Here is a 24,066-nt window from a genome sequence, read left to right on the forward strand (position 1 = left end):
TGCCTTAGATAGTGGCATTTTTTGTGGCATGTGCTTAGAATTTTAAAAATACCAAAAAACGTGAACCATCTCACAAACTTACCACCTATTGTTTTTACCTATGCTTGTTTTTGTTCTGCATTAATTACTTCAGGTTCAATTGCAACTTCTAAAACCGATTCTTTTAATTCTGCTTCAGTGTGTCTCTGGCCAGCTTAGGTTTTAGATAAGTGTTTGGCCATTTACTGGAAAAGACGGCCGTTTGAAAACCTACAGCCCTTTATTTTTTTTGGGGGGGGGGGGGATATTTATATAGCGCGAACTCGACCCCAAGGTATTGGAGCGCTTTACATAGCACCGTATTTACATTACACATTCAGGCACGGGGAGATTAAGTGATTTGCCGAGAATCACAGGATGTGGACGAGACCTCGAGGCTCGAACCCTAGTTTCCTGCACCAGAGGTGGCAGCGCAGCCGACGGACCACATCCTCTCGCCCTTGTATGCACCTTGCTGCTAGGGCGAACACATTTTTATTACAATAGGCTAACCTGGGTCGGTGAATGGGCGGAGGAGATGGTTAATAGCCTCGGGGCTGCCCCTTTTCATCCGTGCCTTTCAAACTGCAACTCACAGTGAGCAAACATAGTTTTCGTCTGGAGAAGCCCTCGTCACCCGGGAAACAACTGCTTGTTTTCATCTCGCCGCTCCTTTGTTTTTGCAGTCATAGTGACTGACGATGCAGTGTCCGAATCTGCCACGAGACCTTAGGTACAGCCTGTTAAGGGTTCCTGAACTCGAGGTGTTGTTAACACAGCCCTAAGCAGCTTCCTGGATACATTTTACGGAGCTGAGAACTGAGGAGAAAATCGGAGGGGTGCTTGCTTCCCGAGAAAAAAAAATACCTCTCGTGCGCCGTCTGCCTCCCGACCCCATTCCACTCCTGCTTGCCCCCTGTCACTGCTGCTCGCGTGACGGAAGCTGAGGTAAGTGGAGTGCCAGGTAGTTCGCGCTCTGGTGCTGTCAGTCAACTGAACTCGTGCAACTCCACCTAACAAGAGTTCTCAAGCTTCCCGGGTGCATTCTTGAATAGCTGATCCCGTCAAGTTTTGTTTCTCCATTCTGGAGCGTGGATAGCTAAATATATACTAGGATCTATAGGAATATAAGTGTCAGAATTCCCAGGTGAGCTCCTCACTGTAGACCGTGAAAAGTTGAGAGCGCTGCGCTGCCTAAATGTCACCCTCAGGGGCGTTTCTACCATTAGGCAAGACTAGGCAGCCGCCTAGGGCGGCAAAAAGGGGAGGGTGGCAAAAAACATGAGTTTGGGAATATCTAATGCATTAATTCTTCTAGTCTGGATGGCAGGGGGAGAGAGTGATGGTAGTAAAAGGGAGGGGAAGGCATTTTTCAGTTCTCACCTAGGGTGGCACAACACCTAGAAACGGCCCTGGTCACCCTGCTGACTCTCTATTGAGGGGAAGTTGGACGATTCTATTGAAGTACCGGAGATAAGATAAACTATTTTAGTAGTATACTGCAAATCCGTGGAGCTCTCTGGTTTCCCGAGTCATTGTGTGAGCGGGTCATCCATTTTTTTTCTCTATGCATCCTGGTACTTGTAGTCATGTTCATCCCAATTTAAATGTAAACACCTCATGTTTACCTCCTTTTGCAGCTGAGGACCTGGGTATTGTATGCGTAATCTTGGGAGTTCGTTTGCAGCCGAAAGAGGCAATTGGCTTTTTAGAAGGGTGAATGTGAACTTATGTGTGACTTGGCAGGGATTTGCAAACAGCACCGAGCTCACCCATTGTTTAGATGAGACAGCTCTTAAATGTGAGGCCCTGGATTCGAAGACCTCCTGAGAGCAACACTAGCACCAGCGCCCAGATTGGTCTGCAGGGTTTGTAGGAGAAGTAGAGGTCAGGGAAGGGAGGGGTAGGACACATGCCAAAGGACCATTCCTGGTCTGGGTATCCAAGACCTGCTATCCCCGTTCGGAGCTATAGTCTGACAATCTGTCAGGCTCAGCCAATAAACGGACCAGATGGCCTTGCTAATTCTAGGGTCAATAACATTTGACACCACTTCTGATAATAAAAACATCTCTGCCTTTACACTGCGCTCTTGCATGCATCAACAGCTTACTGCGCTCTCTGACCACATCTGCAGTGTGTAGGCAGTACCTAAGCTGGATGCCTGAACTAAATTCAGGCATACAGTGTAGGACTACCTTAAGAGAACAGGAGCAGCCCTGTAGAGGTCTATGGAATGTGTGTGGTACATTATAGCAAGCAAAAGTGTTTCACTGAGATAATATTTATGAACATTTCAGCTACAGAAAAAAACAACTTCCAGAGCAATTGTGAATTATCCCATATTTGCAGCAATAGAGGCACTGTCAACACACAAAAGAAAACAAAAACGCAGTGAAGAATGCTTCAGAGAAATAGACTACAGGTACAACAGGTATTAAAATCAAAAGTAGATTTTGTTGTAAAAGGTATGCAGCAGTTTAAATGACTTTAGCCGCATTGTATGTGCTCAATAAAGTATGATCGCACAGTTCACAGAAAAGAGTTACCACACGGTGTGTATTCTATAATCAACGACAAAGAAACCAGGGTACCAGATTATTCAGGAAGGAGCAGATAAGGGCCCCAGCATCAACCCTATACTAGTTAATGTGTGTCCCAGCTTAGCTACCTGGAATAGTCAATTTCGTTCATGGCCCCATCAGGACCAGCAAGGGGCTCGCAATGAGGTCTTTGTGTCAATAATGTCAGGTAATGCTTCCTGGGTCACAGTGAAACACCTTACTATTGAGCCAAGATTCAGAGGTCACTAAACTAATGACTGACATGGTCCTGGTGGAGGGCGGAAGAGCCATACTAAATGGATGTGTATTATATGTTTTAGATGGAAAACGGCAAAGAAGGAGTAAAGGGCAGGTCGGCCGGGAAAGAAAGCTCCCAAAAAACGCTAAGAAAGGATGATTTTATATCTTCGTCATTGTGGTCACGGCATAACAGTTTAGAAGATGTGTTGGTTAAAAAGTACATGGAAAAATCCAGCAGGGTCCAAGATGCGCCATGCAATGTTACAAGGTAAGATCTTAAAGAGTAGCCTTTTGGTCGCCACAAGTCAATGGTAACACCCTCATCAGTCAATTTATTGTACACTGTAGAATCTTTGGTATCATATCTGTTTAATGATTGATTTGCGGTAACATATTCAAACAATGGTGCAAAGCACTTTATAAATGTACTTAATGAAAACATTAATGCCTAGTGTCACTTCATGTAAATGAATACAGTGATATTTGTAATGCACATTCACTACTTCTAATTATTTAGATAATAGCAGCCTCAGTCTGCCGCCTTGAAGTGATTTTCCTCACTACACCCTACAAAAAATACCATGCATAGGAGGACCAGCTGAATGATGACTAAGCCGACCCTTGCTTTTGCGCTCTTGGCCCATTCAGTGACCAGCATGCAATGTTGCACTAGGCTCTTGTACGTTTTCCTTTGCAACAGAAGACCGAGCCAATCCCCCAGAGTTGGTTGGAAATGCCTCCCAAGCAGTCACTCATTCATGCTCTTCTGAGATCACAGTTTTCCTGATTCCCGGCCGTTCAGTATTCCCATACTTGTATCCAGCTGCTGGGGTACCACTGCAAAATATAATGTTAAATTGGGGTTGGCCCACTTATCTTGGAAACCTCTGGGATACTGCTGATCTGTCCCATTGTCCCGTGTCATGCCCTGTATGCCACCGCAGTCATTGTCTGAGCACCGTGCATCCCCATTCCAAACAACCAAAGTCCCTTTCTGGAGTAAATCAGGAAATGGTGACCCATCCTCCTCCTGGTGCGCCCTGTGGTTGCTGCATCATTTGGAAGTGGCAAGGAACACCATCAGTAGCTGTGAGTCTACTGCATCAATGACAGCTTTCAATAGATTGTGCACATCTTCATAAATCACTTTCTGATACCCCATGGAGCTCATTAGTTTTGTTGGAAAAGCCTTCATTTGTGCATAGACTAGATTAATTAACCATGAACTGCTATTGATCAGTTTACAGAGACCCTTCTAATTTTACAGGCTGCCTGTTACTGTCTCCAAGTGTACAACTCAGTTGACTTTGCCAACTCCTGTGATGGTCATTATCTCCCATCTTCAGTACCTTTTCAATTGACCCTCTCAGTTGCAAGATATTAACTTAGATCTGCAATGTGTAGATACAATAGCTAGCAGAATTTACTCGTCCCACTTTCTGTAGCTATGTTGTATCGCATCACTCACACATGCATCAGATATTTCCTCAACACTAACAAACAACAAGGCTCATTTCCTAGTCACTATAAAGTAACATAATATTCCCGCTACCCCCTGCGCAAAAGAAAACTGCAGAATTACTGCTACAGAGAAAAATGACAGCCAGCAGCCTCCCCTGCAGCACTTACAATTAACTAAATATCCCCTTCCTCCTCTGTCATTTTGTCCAGGACCTATTTAAAGAACTAAAGCTGGGTGGCCACTCCAGAGCAGAAACCTCGTTCATGCTTGGCACGCTCACCACTCAGGCTCTACATAATGACTAGTTTTTCAATAAAGATCGTACCCAAAACATCACGAAGAAGTGTTTGTGCAGCTGCATGCTCTTAAATCACTCCTACAATAACCAGAACAAGACTTACTCTTAGCAAATTCCTAACAATCTTTCTGCCTCTATTTTAGCCTGTTTTGTGAGCCCAGAACTCTTTGCAAGTTTGAATCTTTCTTATAGGCCATCACAAACATACCAATACGCAACCTGGTTGACTGTAACCTTCGACTAGAAAATCCAGGCTCCCCACCAGCATTTTAAATCATAATTGCTTTGCACATGATCTAACCATACTGACCACCATTCCCTCTCACCTAATTTGTCACATTCTAGATCTTATGTTCACAAGGAGGCTACAAACAACTCATCACCCTGATCATAAGTAAACAGGTAACTTCCTTAGGCAGTCGATCGATCGGCTGTACAGTAAGAGCAACCCCTTCTCCCAACCACCAAACTCCAGTTAGAAGTAGAACCATAAAACCTTGTTCAGGCCCATGGACACAATATTCACAGCTACATTCACAAACTTTCACCAAACCTTTGACTATGACCATGGTATGCCTCCACAACATGACTCATTTTGTAATTGTTTATTTTTATTGATGATAAATGGAACTCAAGTTAGCATATACACAATCTAACTATATACAAAATAAGAGAAGCAAAATGTAATTTCCTGAGTAAGATTTTGAAACAATGATATGAAGTGATGTGTACATTATGTATACAATCTTGTTTTAGCCTCACCCTTACTAATAGTTTGGGGAATTGAGACTTCTTAATGACTGGGCCCATTGGCTTTCAGCGCTATGGATCATTAATGGTCATAACTTCCTAAATTATGTAAAGATAGATCTTGAGAGTCTCTCCGGCAGGGCTGTACTCTTTTTGAAAAAAGGGAATTCGACTTTGTTTATTATTCAATTTTTCACAAACGTAGCTAATTTATTAATACATTTCAAACATGTCTCTCAGTATTTCAAATCAAATGTTGCTTAAACAATGTTTTTCATCTCAAAACGTCTTGGACAGGCAGCCCTTCGCAAGAAAGTGTTGTCATGTGTAAACAATGAATCATAAAACATTTTCAGAGTCATTGTTCAGGAAATCAAAATGTTTAACTTGACCATTTCTCAAGTGTTATGGGATAGTCTGATGTATCTGCCATCTACAAGAACGTGCTGATGTATGTTTAACCAATTGAGTATCGAAGGGTTTCCATGCAAAAAAAAAAATGGGAGATTGAATCTCAGCTTTTGAGTAGGCGTTTCCAACCTCTGGATTGGTTAGTTGGTGATCCTCCTTTCCTACCCAAAGGATTGCTGCTTTTGACCTTTTTAAAGAATGACTTTTAATTTGGGCTACAGTGGAAGCTGCTCATACTATCCAATAATCTTGGAAGATTATTACATTTTATATCAGGTTAGTTTTGTCCATTGGTTTAGGTAGAGATTTTTCAGTTTGTCAATGTCAACGGTAATAGTGTTGTTAGTGGGTTTAAAATAAATTATGGGAGCCGCATGCCAACCAAAATTCGGAGATAGTTCTAATCAATGGCCGTTTAAACATCTGTTTTTTTAATTTCATAATGAGAGAGCTTCTGTTATCTTTTGTAAATGCTTGTTTAATCAATACTAAACCATGGCATTTCTGAGGTGGTTATATTGTATCACTGACTATGCAATACGGCTTCAATGATGTGGTAAAGTAGTTCATTACTGCACAAACAGCGAGCACAGGTCTGTCGGCAGCAGAGGCAGCTTCTCCCGTCCTAACAGGGACTTAACATCGTATACTTGCAGTGCTGTTCTTTGCACTCCTCCAGCTGCTCCTCCTGATTTCACTGAGCAACTCTCCACAGAGCTCTTCACACAACGCAAGCCAAGCTGTTGACTTTAACAATATAGCTTTACGGCATTCCTGTATTGGAAGATAGGTATGTAGCTGATACTTCTTGCCCATGAAACAGCTTGTCCGAACTACTAGTTGGAAAATGCAGCATGATCCCTAGCTTAATTTCCCGCAAATATGCACCCAATCATCCTCTGCTAGATCAAATGAGGGGCAGCCATCAGCTAGGCTAAGAGGGAGGAAGCGCCTGCTGTGATTGGAACCATTAGTATGTGTCTAGTCTCAAAATCCTGTACACTCTGTTGTTGATAGACCATCCTATACATAGCCCAGTCTCTGAGGTTCAAAGCGAACTCCCTTAGCAGTCCTCAGCCACTGCTTCAATCAGAGATATATATATCCTCAAAATGACATCATTAAAATCCCCATGAAATATACTTTCCAGAAAAGCTGTAAAAAAAACAAAAACATTTTTATCATTTTTAGATTTAAGTTCTTCCATCTTCCAGCGATGGTTGTATGCGTCTCTGATTGAATATATACTTAAATAAAGAGAATCTGATGAATTTTTATCAGCAAACCTTTTTTTGTCAAATATTTCTTTATTGATGGTTTTCCCTAGTTTGACAATACACAACTGGGGAAAACCATTTTTGAAGACGTATTGATCTATTCATTTTTTATTTAGAGGGGGTATCAAACACCTGCAGCCTCCTGTAAGGGTGTTGCCTCCCAACCTCCTAATCCCAAATCCCTTTTTTATATCCATATGTCCTGTAACCTCCTGCTATACTTCCTTTTTTAGGTCTCGCCTAGGCAGCGCATGCGCGATGTCTCTTCGAGACTTGCTGTATCCACAACATGGGCTTCAAGCACCGCCCATCTTTTTAATTGGTTCCTCCTACTGTCCTTTGTAGATACCAGCTTTTGTTTGGTGAATACGCATAGTAGTCCAGTCTTTTGGACTTTTGTAACCTCCCCTGACGCCTGCCCCTGTTATATGTGCTCTTATTCCTCAGGTTATTTAGGATAATTTTAGAGCACTCTTTGTTTTGTTGGCCTACCTCTGCTCGTATTGAGTATTCTGTTTTGTTTACTTTGTGCATGAAATTTTCGTGGATGCTGCATTTGCTTTGCTGTTTGCCCGTGTTCGATGTTTCAGCTTTGCCCCTCACTTAATCTCCCCTTGACGTACCCCAACACCACCACCTCTCTCACCACCCCAAGGTCGCTTCTTGTTCCTGCTGGTTTCGGTGCCTGTTCAGCCTAAGGGCCGAGTTGTGCCTTTCTCTCATCCATTGCTGCTTGTTTTTCATTTTATTTTACACTCCAGTACCCTCCTCCCAGCTGTCTTCCGATTGCCCACTCCCACCTGCGATTGGTGTTGTTGTTGATGCCATGTTGTCACTGGCGCCGCGGCGCAGGATCCCATAGGAGGCGGCTGGGGTCAAGAGCATCAGCAGGCTGCAGAGTAACACGGGCTCAGCTGACCCTCACGCCGGAGCCAGATTGAGTTACACAGGTGGCACTTATCCAACCCTGATTCTTTAGATTGAATGGTTCCGAATTTTTTCACGTGAATCAGCAGCATGGGTTGAAAGCATTCCATTTAATTTCCCAAAGGTGGCTCTGGTTCCCAGCTCTTCAGTTCACGATATAGGGAGACATCATCTTTACCCCACATTTAAAAAGCAGCAAACACAAGGTAATGCTTCCCGTCCCTCCCTGGCTTCACCTCTTTCTGACTGTGTCTCCTTTAAATACATCTCCTAAATACGTTACCAGTGTTTATGTCCACAGTCTCCCAATGTCTGAACTCTTGTCTTCCTCCTTTCAGAGAGCCTACAATGAAGCTCCCATGACCTTCACATTCTCTCTCTCCCTCCTGCCCCTGTCTGCCCGCTGCCACCTCGGAGACTCTCTAAGTTGCAGTCATCTTCGTTTCCTGGTCTCTTAATACGTTTTTCCTTTGGATTTGTCCTGATAATAACAGTTACATATTATTATCTTAGTGTGCTTAATTTTCTTGATAGTGGCATATCTTGCATGGATATAGATGATGAAACGTCTGGGTAAATCCTTAGTAGCTCAGAACTGCTGTGAAGATCAGTGGATGCAGTTGTAATTTGTTATTTATCCACTTCTTTATAACCCCAGTGTACAATGCTTTTTTAACATCTTTTGTGTCTGTCCAGAGTCAGTTACCTAGAATTGCATTACTCCAAAATGTTTCTATGAAAGTTTAGAAATGTATTTATTGTATATAGTTGTTCACTTGTGAATTGTGCTAATACTGTCAGGTACAGTTGAGCTATGTAAAAAGGTTAAATGAATTAATAGTTATTGATCGCTATGAATATCACTCCAACCTGCTCAGTGTTTCACTGTAATTGCTTAAACATGAAATAAAAAGGAAATAGGGACTTATAAAGTGCACGGCTACTCCACAGAGTGTCCCGGCGCTGACAAAGGACTACCGAAAGACAGGAAACAGAGCTCGAAAATCAAGCCACTGCCGAACAAAGAATTACTGTTGAAAAAGCCAGGTTTTCAGCTGTCTTCTAAAAGTCATCAGGTCCTAGACCTGGCTAAGTTAGGGAGGCAGTCCATTCTACGAGCAGGCGGCCATCACTTGAAACAAGCGACTGCCTATCCGAGAGTGGGCAAATTTGGGAATGTGCATTAGTGTCTGTCCTGAAGACCTCAGGACCCGTTAAGGCACATAGTGTTGCACCCTTCTCCTAAGATATACGGCCCCTGTGCCGTGAAAGGCCTGAAATGCTAGAACCAGCGCTTTAAACTGGATCCCCTTACGTACCGGAAGCCAATGTAAGGCCCTCAGGTGGATTGTCATGTGTGCTCTGGGACCTACCATAAGAATGGCTCTAGCCGCTGCATTTTGAGCCACCTGCAAACGATTCAGTAAATACTCAGGAAGGCCCAGGTACAAGATATTAACATAATCCAACCTGGATGCAATCAAGGCTTGGACTACTGTCTTCCGGTACTCGACCGATAGCAGAGGAAGAATTTTTAAAAATATTTTCAGCATGCCAAAGCACAAGCCCACCACGGTCTGGATTTGGGCTTTCATTGTTAGGGTAGTGTCTAACTTGACCCCTAAGTTCTTCACGATACCGACAGGAGCAATAGGAGGGGACTTATCCCGAGGCAACCTTTCGCAAGGCGGGCAACCAAAAAAGATAATCTCAGATTTTTGTGGGTTGCACTCTTGTCGATTAATCCGCAACCAAGAGAAATCCTCCATAAGACAGGTGTTACTCTCCTCGCCTCTAAAACTAGAGCCTTTGTCCCACGTAAACAACAGTTGAGTGTCATCATCATATGACACTATCCTGGCACCGTTGGACTCAGCTAGAAGTGCAAGAGGAGCCATGTAAATATTAAACAACGACGGGTTTAGGATAGACCCCTGCAGGACCCCCACCTTCATAGTCGGGATGGAAGCCGCAAAGGGTGGAGACCAAATTTCCTGACGACGGTCGTTCAAGAAAGAGGTAAACCACTTATGTACCTTGCCCACAATGCCACAATCTGACAGGCTTTGTAAGAGCCGGTCACGGGGCACGGTATTGAAAGCAGCAGACAGATCTAATAATATCAGAACTGCACTACCCCTTCCAGTAAGGCAGTTTAAGTGCTCAGATGGGTTCTGAAACCAGACTGACTATCATGGAGTACATGATTGGCCTCCATGTATTCCGTCAGTTGGAGATTAACATACTTTTCTAGAACTTTAGAAAAGAAGGGCAAAAATGATATAGGCCTGTAATTAGAAGCTACTGTTGGATCTGCAGAAGGTTTCTTCAGTAGGGGAATACATTTGGCCATCTTCCAGCGACTAGGGACCAGCCCCTTTTGTACTGAAGAAATCAAACCCAAATTGACAGCTGGATTTAGGGTCTCTGCAATGGCGGACAGTATTTTTGCTGGACAGGGATCCGAAGGGGAACCCGACTTCAAGGAGTTCATTATTTCAAGAGATTTCTCTAAAGAAATAGGAGGAAATTGAGTGAAGGGGGTACTAGTACCAGGTCTGGCCAGACTTAGAGGCCCCGCACCGTCTTCCTTAACAGGAGATAAAGTCGTAAAAGACTTTTGAATGGTGCAAATTTTATTGTGGAGGTAGACTGCAATGTGATTTACCCAAACAAAAGAGGGGTTAAACGAAATTCCCACCGCACTCGGGGAAGAGAAATCATTAACAATTTTTATGATTTCCTTACTCTTATTGCTTGCTACCTCAATTCTAGAGGAAAAGAAGTGTTTCTTCTCCTCACGAATTCTGTTATAATGGGCTTTCAGGGCCTGTTTGTATCTAACTTTGTCCTCAGGACCAAATTTAATCCTCCACACTCTCTCCAGCCTTTTACAAGCGCTTCTGCTCTTCCTAAGAGTCTCAGTGAACCACGGAGCCGAGGCACGGGTAGGTTTGGCCACTCGGGTGGTAAGGGGGGCCAAATCAAGAACACGGCCCTCTAACCAGTTCTCCAGGCTCAGAGCATCTATCTCGAGATCACCACAGAAAGGAATCGGATTGTGACTCAAAGCAGCCTTCATGGCCTCGGACGTCATCTGGCAGAAAGGTCTAAAACAATAAGGGCGAGGCATGCCGTGAGGTTGGGAGTGAGGTACTACCTTAGGAACTCTAAAGCATAAGAGAAAATGGTCAGACCACACCACAGGAAGCAGGGTGTCCGTTTCAATTCCAATATTAGAAAATATCTGATCTAAGATATGACCCTTCTCATGAGTAGGAAGGTGAATATAGGGAACCAGACTAAAAATCTCCAAAGAGAACCGCAATTTCATGGACTCAGATTCTGTCGGGTTATCCATATGGATATTAAAGTCTCCCAATACTACACAATGCTTATATTCGGTGGCCACCAGAGAAACAGCTTGGCTAAGTGTCTCTGTAAATCTACCGGCAGGACCGGGAGGTCTATAAATGAGTACACCTGCCAAAGTCTGATGCACGGATGCGGTAAAGAGGAAGCCAAGGCTCTCAGCTCCATCTACCTCCTCAATGGGAAGAATGGAGCAGATGAAATGTTTTTTAAAAATGATCACAATTCCTCCCCCTTTACCCACCGGCCGATCCTTTTTTATGATCAAATAGCCTGGTGTGATAGCGCTAGCAATAGTGGGGTTGGAACCCTCATTAACCAGGTCTTGGTGACAAGCATTAAGTCAGAGTTAATATCAGTTAAAAGATCGTACAAGTCTAGTTTGTCTTTTTTAATGGACCTGGTGTTCAATAGACTGGCCGTAAAGTGACCACCTACCCGGGAGCACGTATCTTGGAGGGGGCCACTGGGCTGTATTGCCATACTTTTCCCAATAGGCTCCCTACTAGACAGGTCAGCCTCCCATTTTCACAGAGTGCAAAAAAGTGGCTTCACCGTGGGATGCAGAGCATGTGGATGGCAGCAACTTACCAACTTTCCGATACCAAACAGCTCCGCCTGACTAAAATATACAAGTTCATGAGAGGAAAGTAGGGAACTGGCAGCATTGCCAACCCCGGCCGCCTCCGGGACGCTGACGGGCGCAGACGGGCTTGCCTTAGGTGCGCCTTTGGCACGCTAGTGGCGCGTCCGCTGCATGAGTGCACTGCGCGGTCTCGCAGTGTCCCTCCTTAATCCACACAGGGTTGTTGACTGGACCGCTAACTGTCTAAAATGGCGGTTCTAGTCTTCAGCCCAACGCAGGGTTCGATTTCCCCCTCCCACCGCCTTTCAAATTCAATAGAGTGTCAAATTCCAATCCGTGCAATAATTCAGTTAAAAATGCCTAAAAAAGTTCAAACAAATTCCCAAAAGAGATCGCTGCTCGTTATTTTAAATGCAAAGCTGTGCCACAGTACTTCAGGAACACAACTATTCGTTAGGGTGACGTGCGTGCAACTGATTGCACTGTCTCGGGGCCAACCGTGATCGCGCAGCATCCCTCCTTAAATCACCCAGGGTTGTTGACTAGACCGCTAACTGTCTAAAATGGCGGTTCTAGTCTTCAGCCCAACTCGGGGTTCGATTTCCCCTCCCATCGCCTTTCGAATTCAATACAGTACCATATTCCAATCAGTGCAATAATTCAGTTAAAAATGCCTAAAAAAGTTAAAACATATTTCCAAAAGAGATCGCTTCTCGTTATTTTAAAGTAAAGCTGTGCCACAGTACTTCAGGAACACAACTTATCGTTAGGGTGAAGTGCGTGCAAATGATTGCACTGTCTCATGGATTAATTGCATGAGGTTTGTCATACTATCACCCATAAATATGCCACCTTCATGCATACAAGAACCCCTTTTGTCCCTCAACCTCCTTGCCAATCGGTGCAATATGTACATTCCACCCCCAGTAGGGGCAGTGATTTCCTTCTTCCTTGGCCATGTTGGAAATTATTTTGGCACACTATTCAAATTGTTATAAAATAGCATTGCCCAGAAGACATGATACATTTATTTGGTGGATTTGACACAACCCTAGACTCATCTGTCCCATCAGGCTCTTATTATCCTTATCAACCTTGACCTAAACATGAAGATCCACAGATATCCACCCTGCTCTATTACTGCCAAACCTCTCTCTCTCATCCTCGTCTCAGTCTCTGATCCACACCCATCCAACCCTTTTTACTCTCTCTCACATGGCCTATTCCAAATCATGTGCTGATTACTACCACCCACCTTTGCCCTGGTCCTCTAGGTTGCACCTGGCTGCTATCCCCATACCGTAAACAGACCCACCATGACTTCCATGACTTTAGCGCACTTCTTGACTTCATTTTCCGTTATATATTTAATAAAGCACCTCAGTCGTCTTTTAACGGCCAGAACTGTCTCTGCCCTATCCTCAAACAGGCATTATGCATGATGTTTGCTACTTCAGATGATTGCTAACCTTTGCAGTTGGAGGAACTCTCATATTCCCAAACTCTTGCAAAAACTTGAAGATGACTCTTGCTGCCCTTACACCTTAACTTGATTCAGCCATAGAGGCCTGTTAGTAACATCTTATCCCCTCACTTCTACATTACAAAGATAGTCAATACTAACTCCCATTCTCTGGTCCCCTGTATCTCATCAACAGTACTGGTGAGCAGTTTTAACTCCTATTTAGACTCCAAAACAGTATTTTGTTTATTAAGATCATTATCATCACACTCCACTTGAACCCTCTTCTCCCCCACTCTCCTAATCTGGTCATTTCAAAATCTTCCTGCCAACCTCCCCAGTTGAACCTTTTCACATCTCCCTGCCAACTAGCCCTTTTGAGGACCACCTGATCCCAGGTTGACCCTCAAATCGTCAACCTTAATGCTTCCTTCAGATATGAATTTTATCCTCTGCAAATGTTGTAATTGTTTTCTCCCCAGAGACATTTACCAACAAAGCTTCAAATTTACTGTGGTAATCCCTGTGCTTAAATAAATCTCAGAGGACCTGTCCTATCATTCCCATTATTGTTTTTTTCTCACTGCTTTCCTTTCAAAAACACTTGCATCCATGGTCTTTAAATGACTTAACATAATCTATTTGAGCCCCTTCAATCAGGATTTCCCTAACCCTTAACCACCAAACGATTCTCAAAGAAATCTTCAAATTCTTTTACACTGCTCAAAAGAATTGCCTCTCATTTACCCTCATTTCTTTGAAATGATAGCATCATATGTCAACCTTCTCAGCATGCTACTTATGATTGTATCCAAGGACGTCAGCTGTGTTGCACTCAAATAATTCTATACGTTGTCTGTGCTTCTTGCATTGCCCTATCCACACCCTCCCTACTGAGGGTTCCAAAGATTTAGTTCTGAGACCTATCCTTGTTTCCCTTTACACCACTAACTTTTGTGCTATCATCTCTTACTTTGAGCTTTCATTTTGGGTTGCATGGCTCATCTATAGCCCCTACCCATCAACTTCACTGGCAGTTCGGAATGTCTGACTGTCTCACATGTATTAGCCACTGGCTGACTCTCTGCTTCCTCCTTCATTACCCTGTCAAGATAGAAATGATCTATGTCCACGATTCTATGCCCTCACTGTTGCCTTGATCTCCTCTGGGTGACACACTCTCCTTGTCTCCCTAGACCGAGAAACTCAGCATTCTGTTTGACTCTAGCTTTAGGATGGCATTTTTCCCCACTGGTAGGTTCCAACTACTGAACATAGATGGGATCAGTCAACACCTTGCATTTCACAATGCAAAATCTTTGATTACTGCTCAGGTCATACACAAACACCACCACTATAATAATTTCCTAGTCTGTCTCCCACATTTCTACAAAGTCACCATGGCACATACATAGGTTCACAAAGGGCCACACAAACAAAGAAAGACACACAGACACTCATCTACCCCACTTATTTGAATGACTAGAGCCATTGCACTTGAAGACGATTCACAGAAACCATATACAGTATCTTCCCCTCCCTCATTCAGGTTATTACTTTCCACTTTCTCTTATTTCTCTTCTCCTAGCTCTTGGTTTTAGATCTGTGCTAACTGTATATTATATAAGGGATACAGTACCAACTGCCGTACATTTTAAGGATATTGCAAGTCACTGAGGAGCACCATAACTGTTATAGAAGAATGACGCTGACGGCCGAGTTCCTTTGTAAGGTTATAGAACTCCGAGGTGACTTGCAATATCATTATCATGTATGCCTGAGGGTACTTTATTCCATATAATACATGGTTAAAACATACATCACCTTTCCCACAAACCACTTAAAACCTTGGTGCATAGCCCTTTCATATGAAAGAGTGAGCATGTTTGCAAACATAAAGAATAAAAATATAAACTGTAGTGCAAAATTAAACACATTTAAAACCTGTTAGATATTTGTTGCAAACAAATATTAGAAACAGTTCAATACCAGTAATTTAAAAAAATAAAAAGCTGCAGTATTTTGGAAAGTGTAACGAGATTATAGCTTTTTTTTATCGAAGGTGTGCAACAAATAAACATATTCTCTCTCCTTGTTGTAAACTATTAAAATAGAGCAGAAGAAAGAAACCCACCATTCCGTATGTTTCTTTAAACAGCTGCTTTAGTTATGCTCCGTGACCTGACCTACCTTTTACCTTGGCTTCTGGCTCTGGCAGCAGGCATTGTGAAGTCAGAACTTGACTTTAATAACCTGACTTTTTACAGGGAATATGGAATACCATCTGTTACATTGTATGTGAAACAACATGTGATGTTAAATATGTGGTTGGCTTTTCATTTATTGTCCCTTTTACCTCTGGTTGCCTTCACCAGCTCTTGAGTCACCATTTCACTACCTGTGATCTAATGTACTGCCTTTAATAGTACTTTCTATTACTGCTAATGTGCATACACCGCGTCATTCAAAATAGGTAGAGGCATATTTATCTATAATCTATGTATTTCTATGCCTATTGGCTTATTGATATATTCGCAATTTATTTAAATCCTGGCTCGTCCACTAATTTACAATATATTTTGTTTTCAGGAACATTGATTTTGGTGTCAGTCTTTATTTAATACTTCCAAGGATAATGAAATGTTTTACTCTGGCGATAGTTGTTAAAATTTGGAGTTACTAACAAAAGCTAAAAATGTAATTTTCAATCATTTGATTACATCCGAGCGGTTTCCCTTTATTTCACAATTTATAGCTAGACTGTAATCAATAAACACCCTTCATAGAATGCTGAGAGTAGCTAGAACAATCACATTGCTTTGAATTCTGCCATTAACGGTTGGTTTATTCTTTAGAATTTAGATCATTCAATAAAAGGCTGACGCATGGATACTACGTGCTTGTAAAGGGTGAGGATCGGGCGGGTGTTAATAACCTTGTTGCCTACATCCTGCTGGGTGTTAACAGGTGTTAATTGCCCTAAACCTCATTATGCGCCCACGTATTTGACTATGACGCATAATTTCTGGGCGGCAATTAGCAGGCGTTCACACTATCTGTAGAGTTTCATAATGCTCACTTGGCCTGTACTGTACATTTCAGCAGATCCTTGCCTACCAGATGAACAGACCAAAGGACTGCTAATTAAAATCAGTGCCAGGGTTTGCTTTCTCGTTTGCTCTTTATCTTGTTCTAAATTATACCTTTTGTGGAAGGTGAAATGTAAAGGGATTTGCTGTACAAGAGCTGGTTAGTTACAAAGATGTAGTAAAGGTGGCTTAAGAGATTGTTTGGTGGTGGCAAATAGAAAGCTAGGCGTTTATTTTCAAGGAGATGGCCTCCCTATGCAGATGAATATGCCTTAAATTATCTATTATAGAAAGGCATTACGCTAGGCTCAAAGACTTTTGGCTTCTCGAGATGGTTTGGTGAAAGGGGCAGGATTCCAATTTGCTCACGGTTTGGGAATAATGTTGATATTTCCTACAACAAAAACTCTTTATATGGAGGGTAGAATAATTTGGGGAAAATATTTTGAGATGAGTCACATGAAGGAACACCCAGCACGGAAATATTTAAGCATGAACTTGCCTAGACAGCAGTGTGCAAATATAATAACCCTGTAGGGCAGGAAGACTTTCCTTAAATAGGAGAAAAATATATCGAGTTCGGTCAAATTAATACCCAGTGTTTACCTTTAACAGAAGTTCATTAACTTTAGATATTAGCATTTTTAAAAGGGGATTTCCATTTATTAAAACCTGCCATTGCCTACCCCCTGTAGTACTATTTACTTTTTTTTATTAATCTTGAGAAAAAGAACAATATTCTAGATGAACTGTTACTGACAGCTGCCACGTTGCTGTATAACTGCAGGGGGGAATCGGCGTATTCGCACATGCCAGTTTGATGCTATCATAACCTTCATAATGAAAGCACATGGCTTACATCACCATTTCTCGTTAAAATCTGATAAAGCTTGCAATCCACAAACATAAGTTGTGAGAATCTAAAGCACAATCATCTAAAAAGCAGGTCACTGTCTCTGGAACAGTCAGAAATATAACTGTTTCATAGTCTTAAAATCCCCAAAAATCCATCTTTTCACAAAAGCTTCAAGGCCCCAACTCCCCGTGCCACACACCCTCCCACCACTGGGCTTGGGACCCATCCATTCCATTCCCCACTACCAATTAAATGAATCAATGACACAAGAGTTCACTGTTAGGCTGGGCTCTTGGCGGTCGTGGGCAGATCCCACATGATCCGCCCTGAGCACCTTGGATCCTCCCCCCTTTTCTATCGGACAGCGTTTGGGCGTGGTGCTTCATTTCTGGGCAGGGTGCAGAATGCACAACACTTCATTCATAAAGATCAAAGTGGCTTTGTGGAGGGAAGATTAATGTCAGCAAATACCCAATTTTTAATTCAGGCAATAGATTATTTCTTTATATATTACATAAAGGCCCTAGTTATGATCATCCACACCGAAAAGGTATTCTGTGGAAATGTGTAATATTTTAGCATAAACAACAGCCATTTTGGCTGTGGTGTCCATTTTGTTTCCTTCGTAATCCTCCCGTCCTCTGCTGTGTTATCTATTTTTGTTGACTTATTGACTCAGCTAAAAGCAATGTATGTGCTGAGGGTTTGTAGCTGCCAGTGCACCTGGTCTCAGATGTTAACTGTCGACCATGTACTGCTGCCGTAAGCATTCCTGCTCCCCCTCCCACTTTGCTGATTCGGATAATGCATAGGGATGCCTAGCATGGGGTAAGGAACCGGTTGAGGTGCCAGTAGATCAAATGGGTCCTTATGTTGACGCAAACGTCTTGGGATCTACTGATCGGTTTCTGGTTGATACAGGAGCTACCCGTAGTGCTCTGTCTAAAAAATTGGTTCCTAGGGCTCCCCTGTCAGGCACAACGATAACATCGATAGGATTCGATGGGACACCTACACCTAGCCCACTTTCACAGCCACTTGAATTCAAACTTGATAAATTAACTGCAGCATGTCCATTTTTGCTTTCCCTACCACACCGGACAACATTGTGGGTATCGATATGCTTAAATATTTTCGTGCCACAAAACGTTGTTCTCCTGAAGGTGTGCGTATTATTTTGAATGACAATTATCCAATGGTTGATAGATCTTGTCTTATCAATGAGAATGTCCCTCTGGCATCCTTACCCAGTACTTTGTGGGCTAAATCAGATACTGATGTGGGTCCAATGGTTATTCCACCTGTACATATTCAAGTAAAGGAGGGTGTTTTTCATTGCCTCGACTGCCCTAATACAAAATATCCCGAGAAGGTGAAGAAGCATTAGCACATATTGTTCAGGATTTGATTAAAGTAGGGGTAATGGAAGAAGTCCCCTATAACACTTGCAATAGCCCTTTATTTATTTAGAAAGTTTTGTATAGCGCGAACGTGACCCTCGAGGGTATCGGAGCGCTTTACATGGAGATAACACAATTAGCACTTGGTCTGATCAACCGGCAAACATATGCGTGAGACAGACAAATCAACAGTTAAGAATAGGCTAACATTGATTGGAGAATAATAAAACACATCTAAGACAAAATAAACTACATAAAAGTTTGCTATCTGAATCAATTCAGTGTCATTGAGATATTGAATTAGGGTAAGAACTTATGTTATTTTTAATTTGTTATGTTATTTTAATTTATTCAGCGCACAGCTACTCGGAAGTGTCCCGGCGCTATAGACCGCTGGGGAAACCCGTCCTGGCTATCCCTGTGAGATGGTCCCTTTCTGGGTATCTCCAAGGTGAAACCAGGCATCCCCGGCGTCTGTGGGGGGCCGTTGTAGAGATGAGGCAAGCTTAAAACTTAGACAGTAGATATGATTTGGTTTCTCGTTTGAAGGCGTAGGTGGAGGAGATTAGGCGAAGGTCCTGTGGTAAAGAGTTCCATATCTTGGGAGCGACAGCTGAGAATGCTCTAGCCCCCGTTTTCTTTTTGTGGGTTCGTTGGGGTTTCAGCAACAAGGTGTGCGCACTTCGTGAGGATCTGCAGCCCCCTGATTTCTCTAGCTTTAGTGCCAGGTAACTGGGGATGTTGAAGTGTAGCGCTTTATGCGTCATGCAGGCAATTTTTAGATGGATTCTTGCTTCAAATGGTAGCCAATTTAAGGTTTTTAGGGCTGGTGAGATGTGTGCACTTCTTTTTGTTCCGAGGACCAGTCTTGCTGCAGCATTGAGAGAGGCTCTTAGTGGTGCTAGTTTGTATTTAGGTAGGCCACACAGTGTGGCACTACCGTAATCCAATCTGGGTAATACTAGGGCTTGTACTACTTGTTTTAGATCTTCATGAGGTAAGTATGGTTTCAGTTTCCGCAGAATGCTCAGTTGGTAGTTTGCTCCTTTGGTGGCAGCACAAATGTGATTCTGCATATTTAGGTGTTTGTCTAATGTAATACCTAAGGATCTGGCCGAGTCTATGATGTGGGGCGAGCAATTGAGAGCTGGAAAGCTGATTCAGCCACAGATCAATCTTGATGTTGTTATTTGGTGGAGAGATGAGAAGAAATTCCGTTTTAGCAGTGTTGAGTTTGAGGTGGTTAACCGTGAGCCAGAGGTGTGTATTTTGTAGAATGGAGTTGAGGGATATTATGTCATCTGGAGAGGCAATTTTGAGATATAGCTGAGTGTCATCAGCGTACATGGATGTTAGCTGATTTTAGGAGGTTTGCTAGCGTGTCCAGGAATAAGTTAAAGAGAATGGGGGAGAAAGCGGTTCCTTGAGGAACACCCAGAGTTATCGCTTGTGGCTTAGATAGAGATGGATTCATTTTGACTCTTAAGGATCTGTTTTGGAGGAAAGAAGCGAACCATTGTAATACCGCCCCTGATAAGCTCATTCTTTGTTCCAGTATTTTTCGTAGGGTGTCGTGTTTGACGGTGTCAAATGCAGCAGATAGATCAAGCAGTATTAGAAGGCAAGATTCGTTCTTGTCCAGCATTTTTAGAATGTCATCTACAATATGGGTAAGAGCTGATTCTGTGCTGTGATCTTGTCGGAAGCCTGATTGGAATTGATCGAGGAGTTGAAACTTTTCTATGTGACCGCAGAGTTGTTTCTGTACACATTTTTCTAAGAGCTTTGCCAGTGTAGGGATGCTGAAGATGGGCCGGATGTTGTTAGGGTCAGAGCAGTCAGCCAAAGCTTTTTTTATAATGGGTGTTACTTGACCGATTTTTAGGGAGTCTGGGATAGCGCCTTGGCGTAGAGAGGCGTTTACAATCTTTGACCATAGTGGAAGGATACAGGTTTTGATCTGTTTGAATATGCTGGGAGGTAGGGGGTCAGAGAAGTGGTTAGATGGGTTTAAAGATGAGAGAATAATGTATATTTCCTGTTCGCTGATTGGGGAGAAGGTGTTCCACGTGGCATTATTTTTGGAGGTGATGCTGGGTGGTTCCATCCCTTCCGTAGATTGGGAGTTGTGAGATAGGTTGACTGGGAGGGCCGGTAGTAGTTCCTTCGATAGTTGAAGTTCCTTCTCTATTTTTGTTGTTTTATCCTTGAAGAAGGTGGCTAGTTCTTCGCAGTTTGGTAGGGTACTGGGTCCGGAGTCTGTTGGGTTTGATGTGTTACGTGATTGCTGTTTGACTATTTCAAATAGTTTTTTTGGCCTATTTCTGGCCTGGTCAAGTTGGGTTCTAATAAATGTAGTTTTTGCCTGTCTTATTCTACGATTGTATGTGTTCCTTATTGCTCTTAAACGTTTTATTGATTCTATTGATGGAGAATCTTTCCAGGCTCTTTCTGCTGTTCTTAGGTTGCGTCTTTCTGTGTTCAAGTTGTCATTGAACCAAGGCTTTGAGATTTTAGTGGAGATGTTTTTCTGTTTTAGGGGGGCGATAGAGTCCATGACTTCTCGTATCGAGGTATTGTAATAGTCAGTGAGGTCGTTGACATCCTCCATATTGGTCTGTGGGATCAGGGTGTTGTTGCATAGGGTTGTTAGATCATTATGGTTTATATTACTAAGATTCCTTGTCCACTGTTTGATTTTCGTAGGTTGGCCATTCTTAAGGATTTCCTTTAAGTTGATAAGAAAGGTGATGCGATAATGATCTGACCAATCACAAGGGGTGATAGACTCTAAGGAGATGGTGTCCGACTTAGAGATGATAAGGTCCAAAGTCTCTCCCTTATTGTGTGTAGGCCCTTTGCAGATTTGGGACATCTCGTGGTTTAATAGGAAGGATTTTAAGCTATTCACTGACTTGTCATTTAGGTCATTCCAATGCAGATTAAAAGCACCCAGGAAGATCTGTGGTTCTTGATGATTAGAATTTATTGTTAAGATATCCATGAATTGATCGATGAAGTCCGGATTATCACCCGGAGGGTGATAGAAGGCATGAAGATTACAAATAACTTTGTTGTTGCAAGAAATATTGACGCTAAGATATTCACATGTTGTTGCCTCTATTGTTTCCAGTTGGCGTAATGATACAGTATTGTTGTGGATGCATGCTATTCCACCACCCGATTTCTCTGTTCTGTCGTATGATATTGTGACTAGGTGGGACTAGTAGATCTATGATGGGATGGGATGAGCTGTTTAGCCATGTTTCCGTGAGGATAACTATATCGAACTTATGTGTAAGAATGAGGTCGTAGATATCAGCTGCATGTTTATTTGCTGATCTGCAGTTGAGGAGCATGCACTTTAGTTGTTTATTATAGTGTTGATAGGCCATATGTGATTCGTTTAAGATTGTTCTTGTTTATTCCTCTGTGATTGTGAATCGGTTCTCTGAGAGGGTTTGCTTGGATGGGTTGGATTTGATTATGAACCGCCTTGCTCAAATTATATCCAGATTTATAATATAGGAGGAGTTCATGGATCTCATTGTTTGATAGATCTTGCTTTGATCTGTTTGGTCTGGAAGCATCGTTGGGGTAAGGAGTAGTAAGCTGACCTAGGTAGGCTGTGAGGGTGGATTGGAGTGGGGTGATGTCTGTATGGGTGTCCTTTCCGGTTATCTTGGTGCTATTTGCGGTTCGAGAGGGCCCAAGATTGGCTGTGATTGAATTAAGTCTCTGTATCTCCTCTTTGAGGTGCTTTATGACATACTCGATTTCATTGAGTCGCATTATCCAATACTCCGGTTTAAGGTAAGGGCTGGGATGTGACGCGAGATCTGATAATGGTGTGTTGTCGTTAAGGACGCCTAGTTGAGAGCAAGAGTCATTGTTAGTTGTGTCTTTATGTTGTGTATATGTGAGAAGCTGATTGGCGGAGATGAGTGGAAGTGTAAGGCTGGAGGCGGTGGCAATGTTACTGGATCTCACTGATCTAAGGTTGGTTAGTTGTGCTGCTGTGGGTTCCTGGATATTATTGTTTCCTGTATGGGGGGTCAGGGAGGACGAGATGGCAGGGCTCTCATTGGTGCGATCTGGTGAGGTGAGTGGGGGTAAGTTGGGGGGTTGAATTGTCAAGCCGTGATGGTCTAGACTGTTTTTGTTGTTGAGGTGGTGGGCGGGGGAGTTGTTTGCAGAATTCCTAGTAGCGATCACAGTCATAGATTGAATGGAATGTTCTGGTGGGGGGGTGGTGGTTTCGTGTGTGGGTCAGTAATCCTCTGGATCCCGAGAGGAATTGAGTGAGTTGGGAGTGTCCCTGAACTCTATGGGGTATGACGGAGTTCCATCAAACACGTTAGGGAGCTTATGGGTGGGGAGAATGAGCTTGTTGTGGATCCCCTTTTTTAGGGTGTGGAAGATTTTGTCAATTAAGGTTAGATTATCATTTGAAGACTGAATTAGTATAATCCCATTATTGTAAATGGATATGGTAGCATTTGCATTGCATAGGGGAGAGGGAGATACCGTTAATCTAAGTCCGTGAGGTGTTTTTCTGGTGTTTGTCCATTGGGCTCTTTTTTTGGTAAGAATATAAGGTCATTAGTTCTTGATCCCTTGGTGATACTTGGTGATACTAAAATAAGGGTCTAAAATAAGCGTTTCTGGATGTGCTTTGAGTAGTTGGTGTTTGAGTTTTTTTGCTGCATTTTTGGAGAGGTTAGGGGGGTATTTGATGGTATAGGCATTGTCGCCCGATGGTTCCAATTTTGAGTCCATTCTTGGAGAAACTGTACGTTATTCACTGTAGCTAGTAAAATTCCTTGATTATGTAGAGAGTAGTGACAATGAATCTCTCTTTCTTAGTTGATATGTGGCTCTCAGGACCGGACTAGTATACAACTCAACTGATCTCCTCAGTGCTATATATCTCAATTATTAATATTAAGATGGACTAATTTTGGTGTATAATTGAAATTATATATGCGGGAGATATAGGTACCTTGTCCTATCTAAGATGTCTGCCATGAGTGCTCCATTCTGGAGAGAAGTTCTTTAACTCTTTCACTGAGTCATGCCTCTCTGTGTCATAGTCCTTTTTCACTTTCCAGTCACCAATTGCAGAGATTGGTCCTTTCTTTCTTTTTATATCTTTAAGTCCTCTGTCACTTTCCAGTCATGAATTGCAGAGATTGGTCCTTTCTTTCTTTTTGTCTCATTAAGTCGTGGTCCTATGTCTTTTTTCCCTGCGATGTTGAAGAGTGGGTAGTCCTATCTTTGTTTAAATTGAAAGGCAAGCCATTTTGTGGTAGTCATCGGTGTAGTTCAACTAACAACCTAATATTTACAAAGGG

At 42.7% G+C, this 24,066-nt stretch overlaps 1 protein-coding gene across 1 annotated transcript in view; it reads left to right on the plus strand.

The window, feature by feature from the left end:
* Window positions 1-662: 662 nt before the first annotated feature.
* Window positions 663-24,066, plus strand: part of DCDC1 (doublecortin domain containing 1) — a 1,503,674-nt gene continuing 1,480,270 nt past the window's right edge. The window contains exons 1-2 of the mRNA XM_085648291.1: window positions 663-966; window positions 2,903-3,090. Coding sequence (XP_085504417.1) covers window positions 2,903-3,090 — 188 coding nt within the window. The 5' untranslated portion in view covers window positions 663-966. The remainder of the gene's footprint in view (window positions 967-2,902; window positions 3,091-24,066) is intronic.

The sequence above is a fragment of the Triturus cristatus genome, chromosome 3_2 (genome assembly GCF_964204655.1).
Source record: "Triturus cristatus chromosome 3_2, aTriCri1.1, whole genome shotgun sequence".
NCBI classification, from domain to species: domain Eukaryota; kingdom Metazoa; phylum Chordata; class Amphibia; order Caudata; family Salamandridae; genus Triturus; species Triturus cristatus.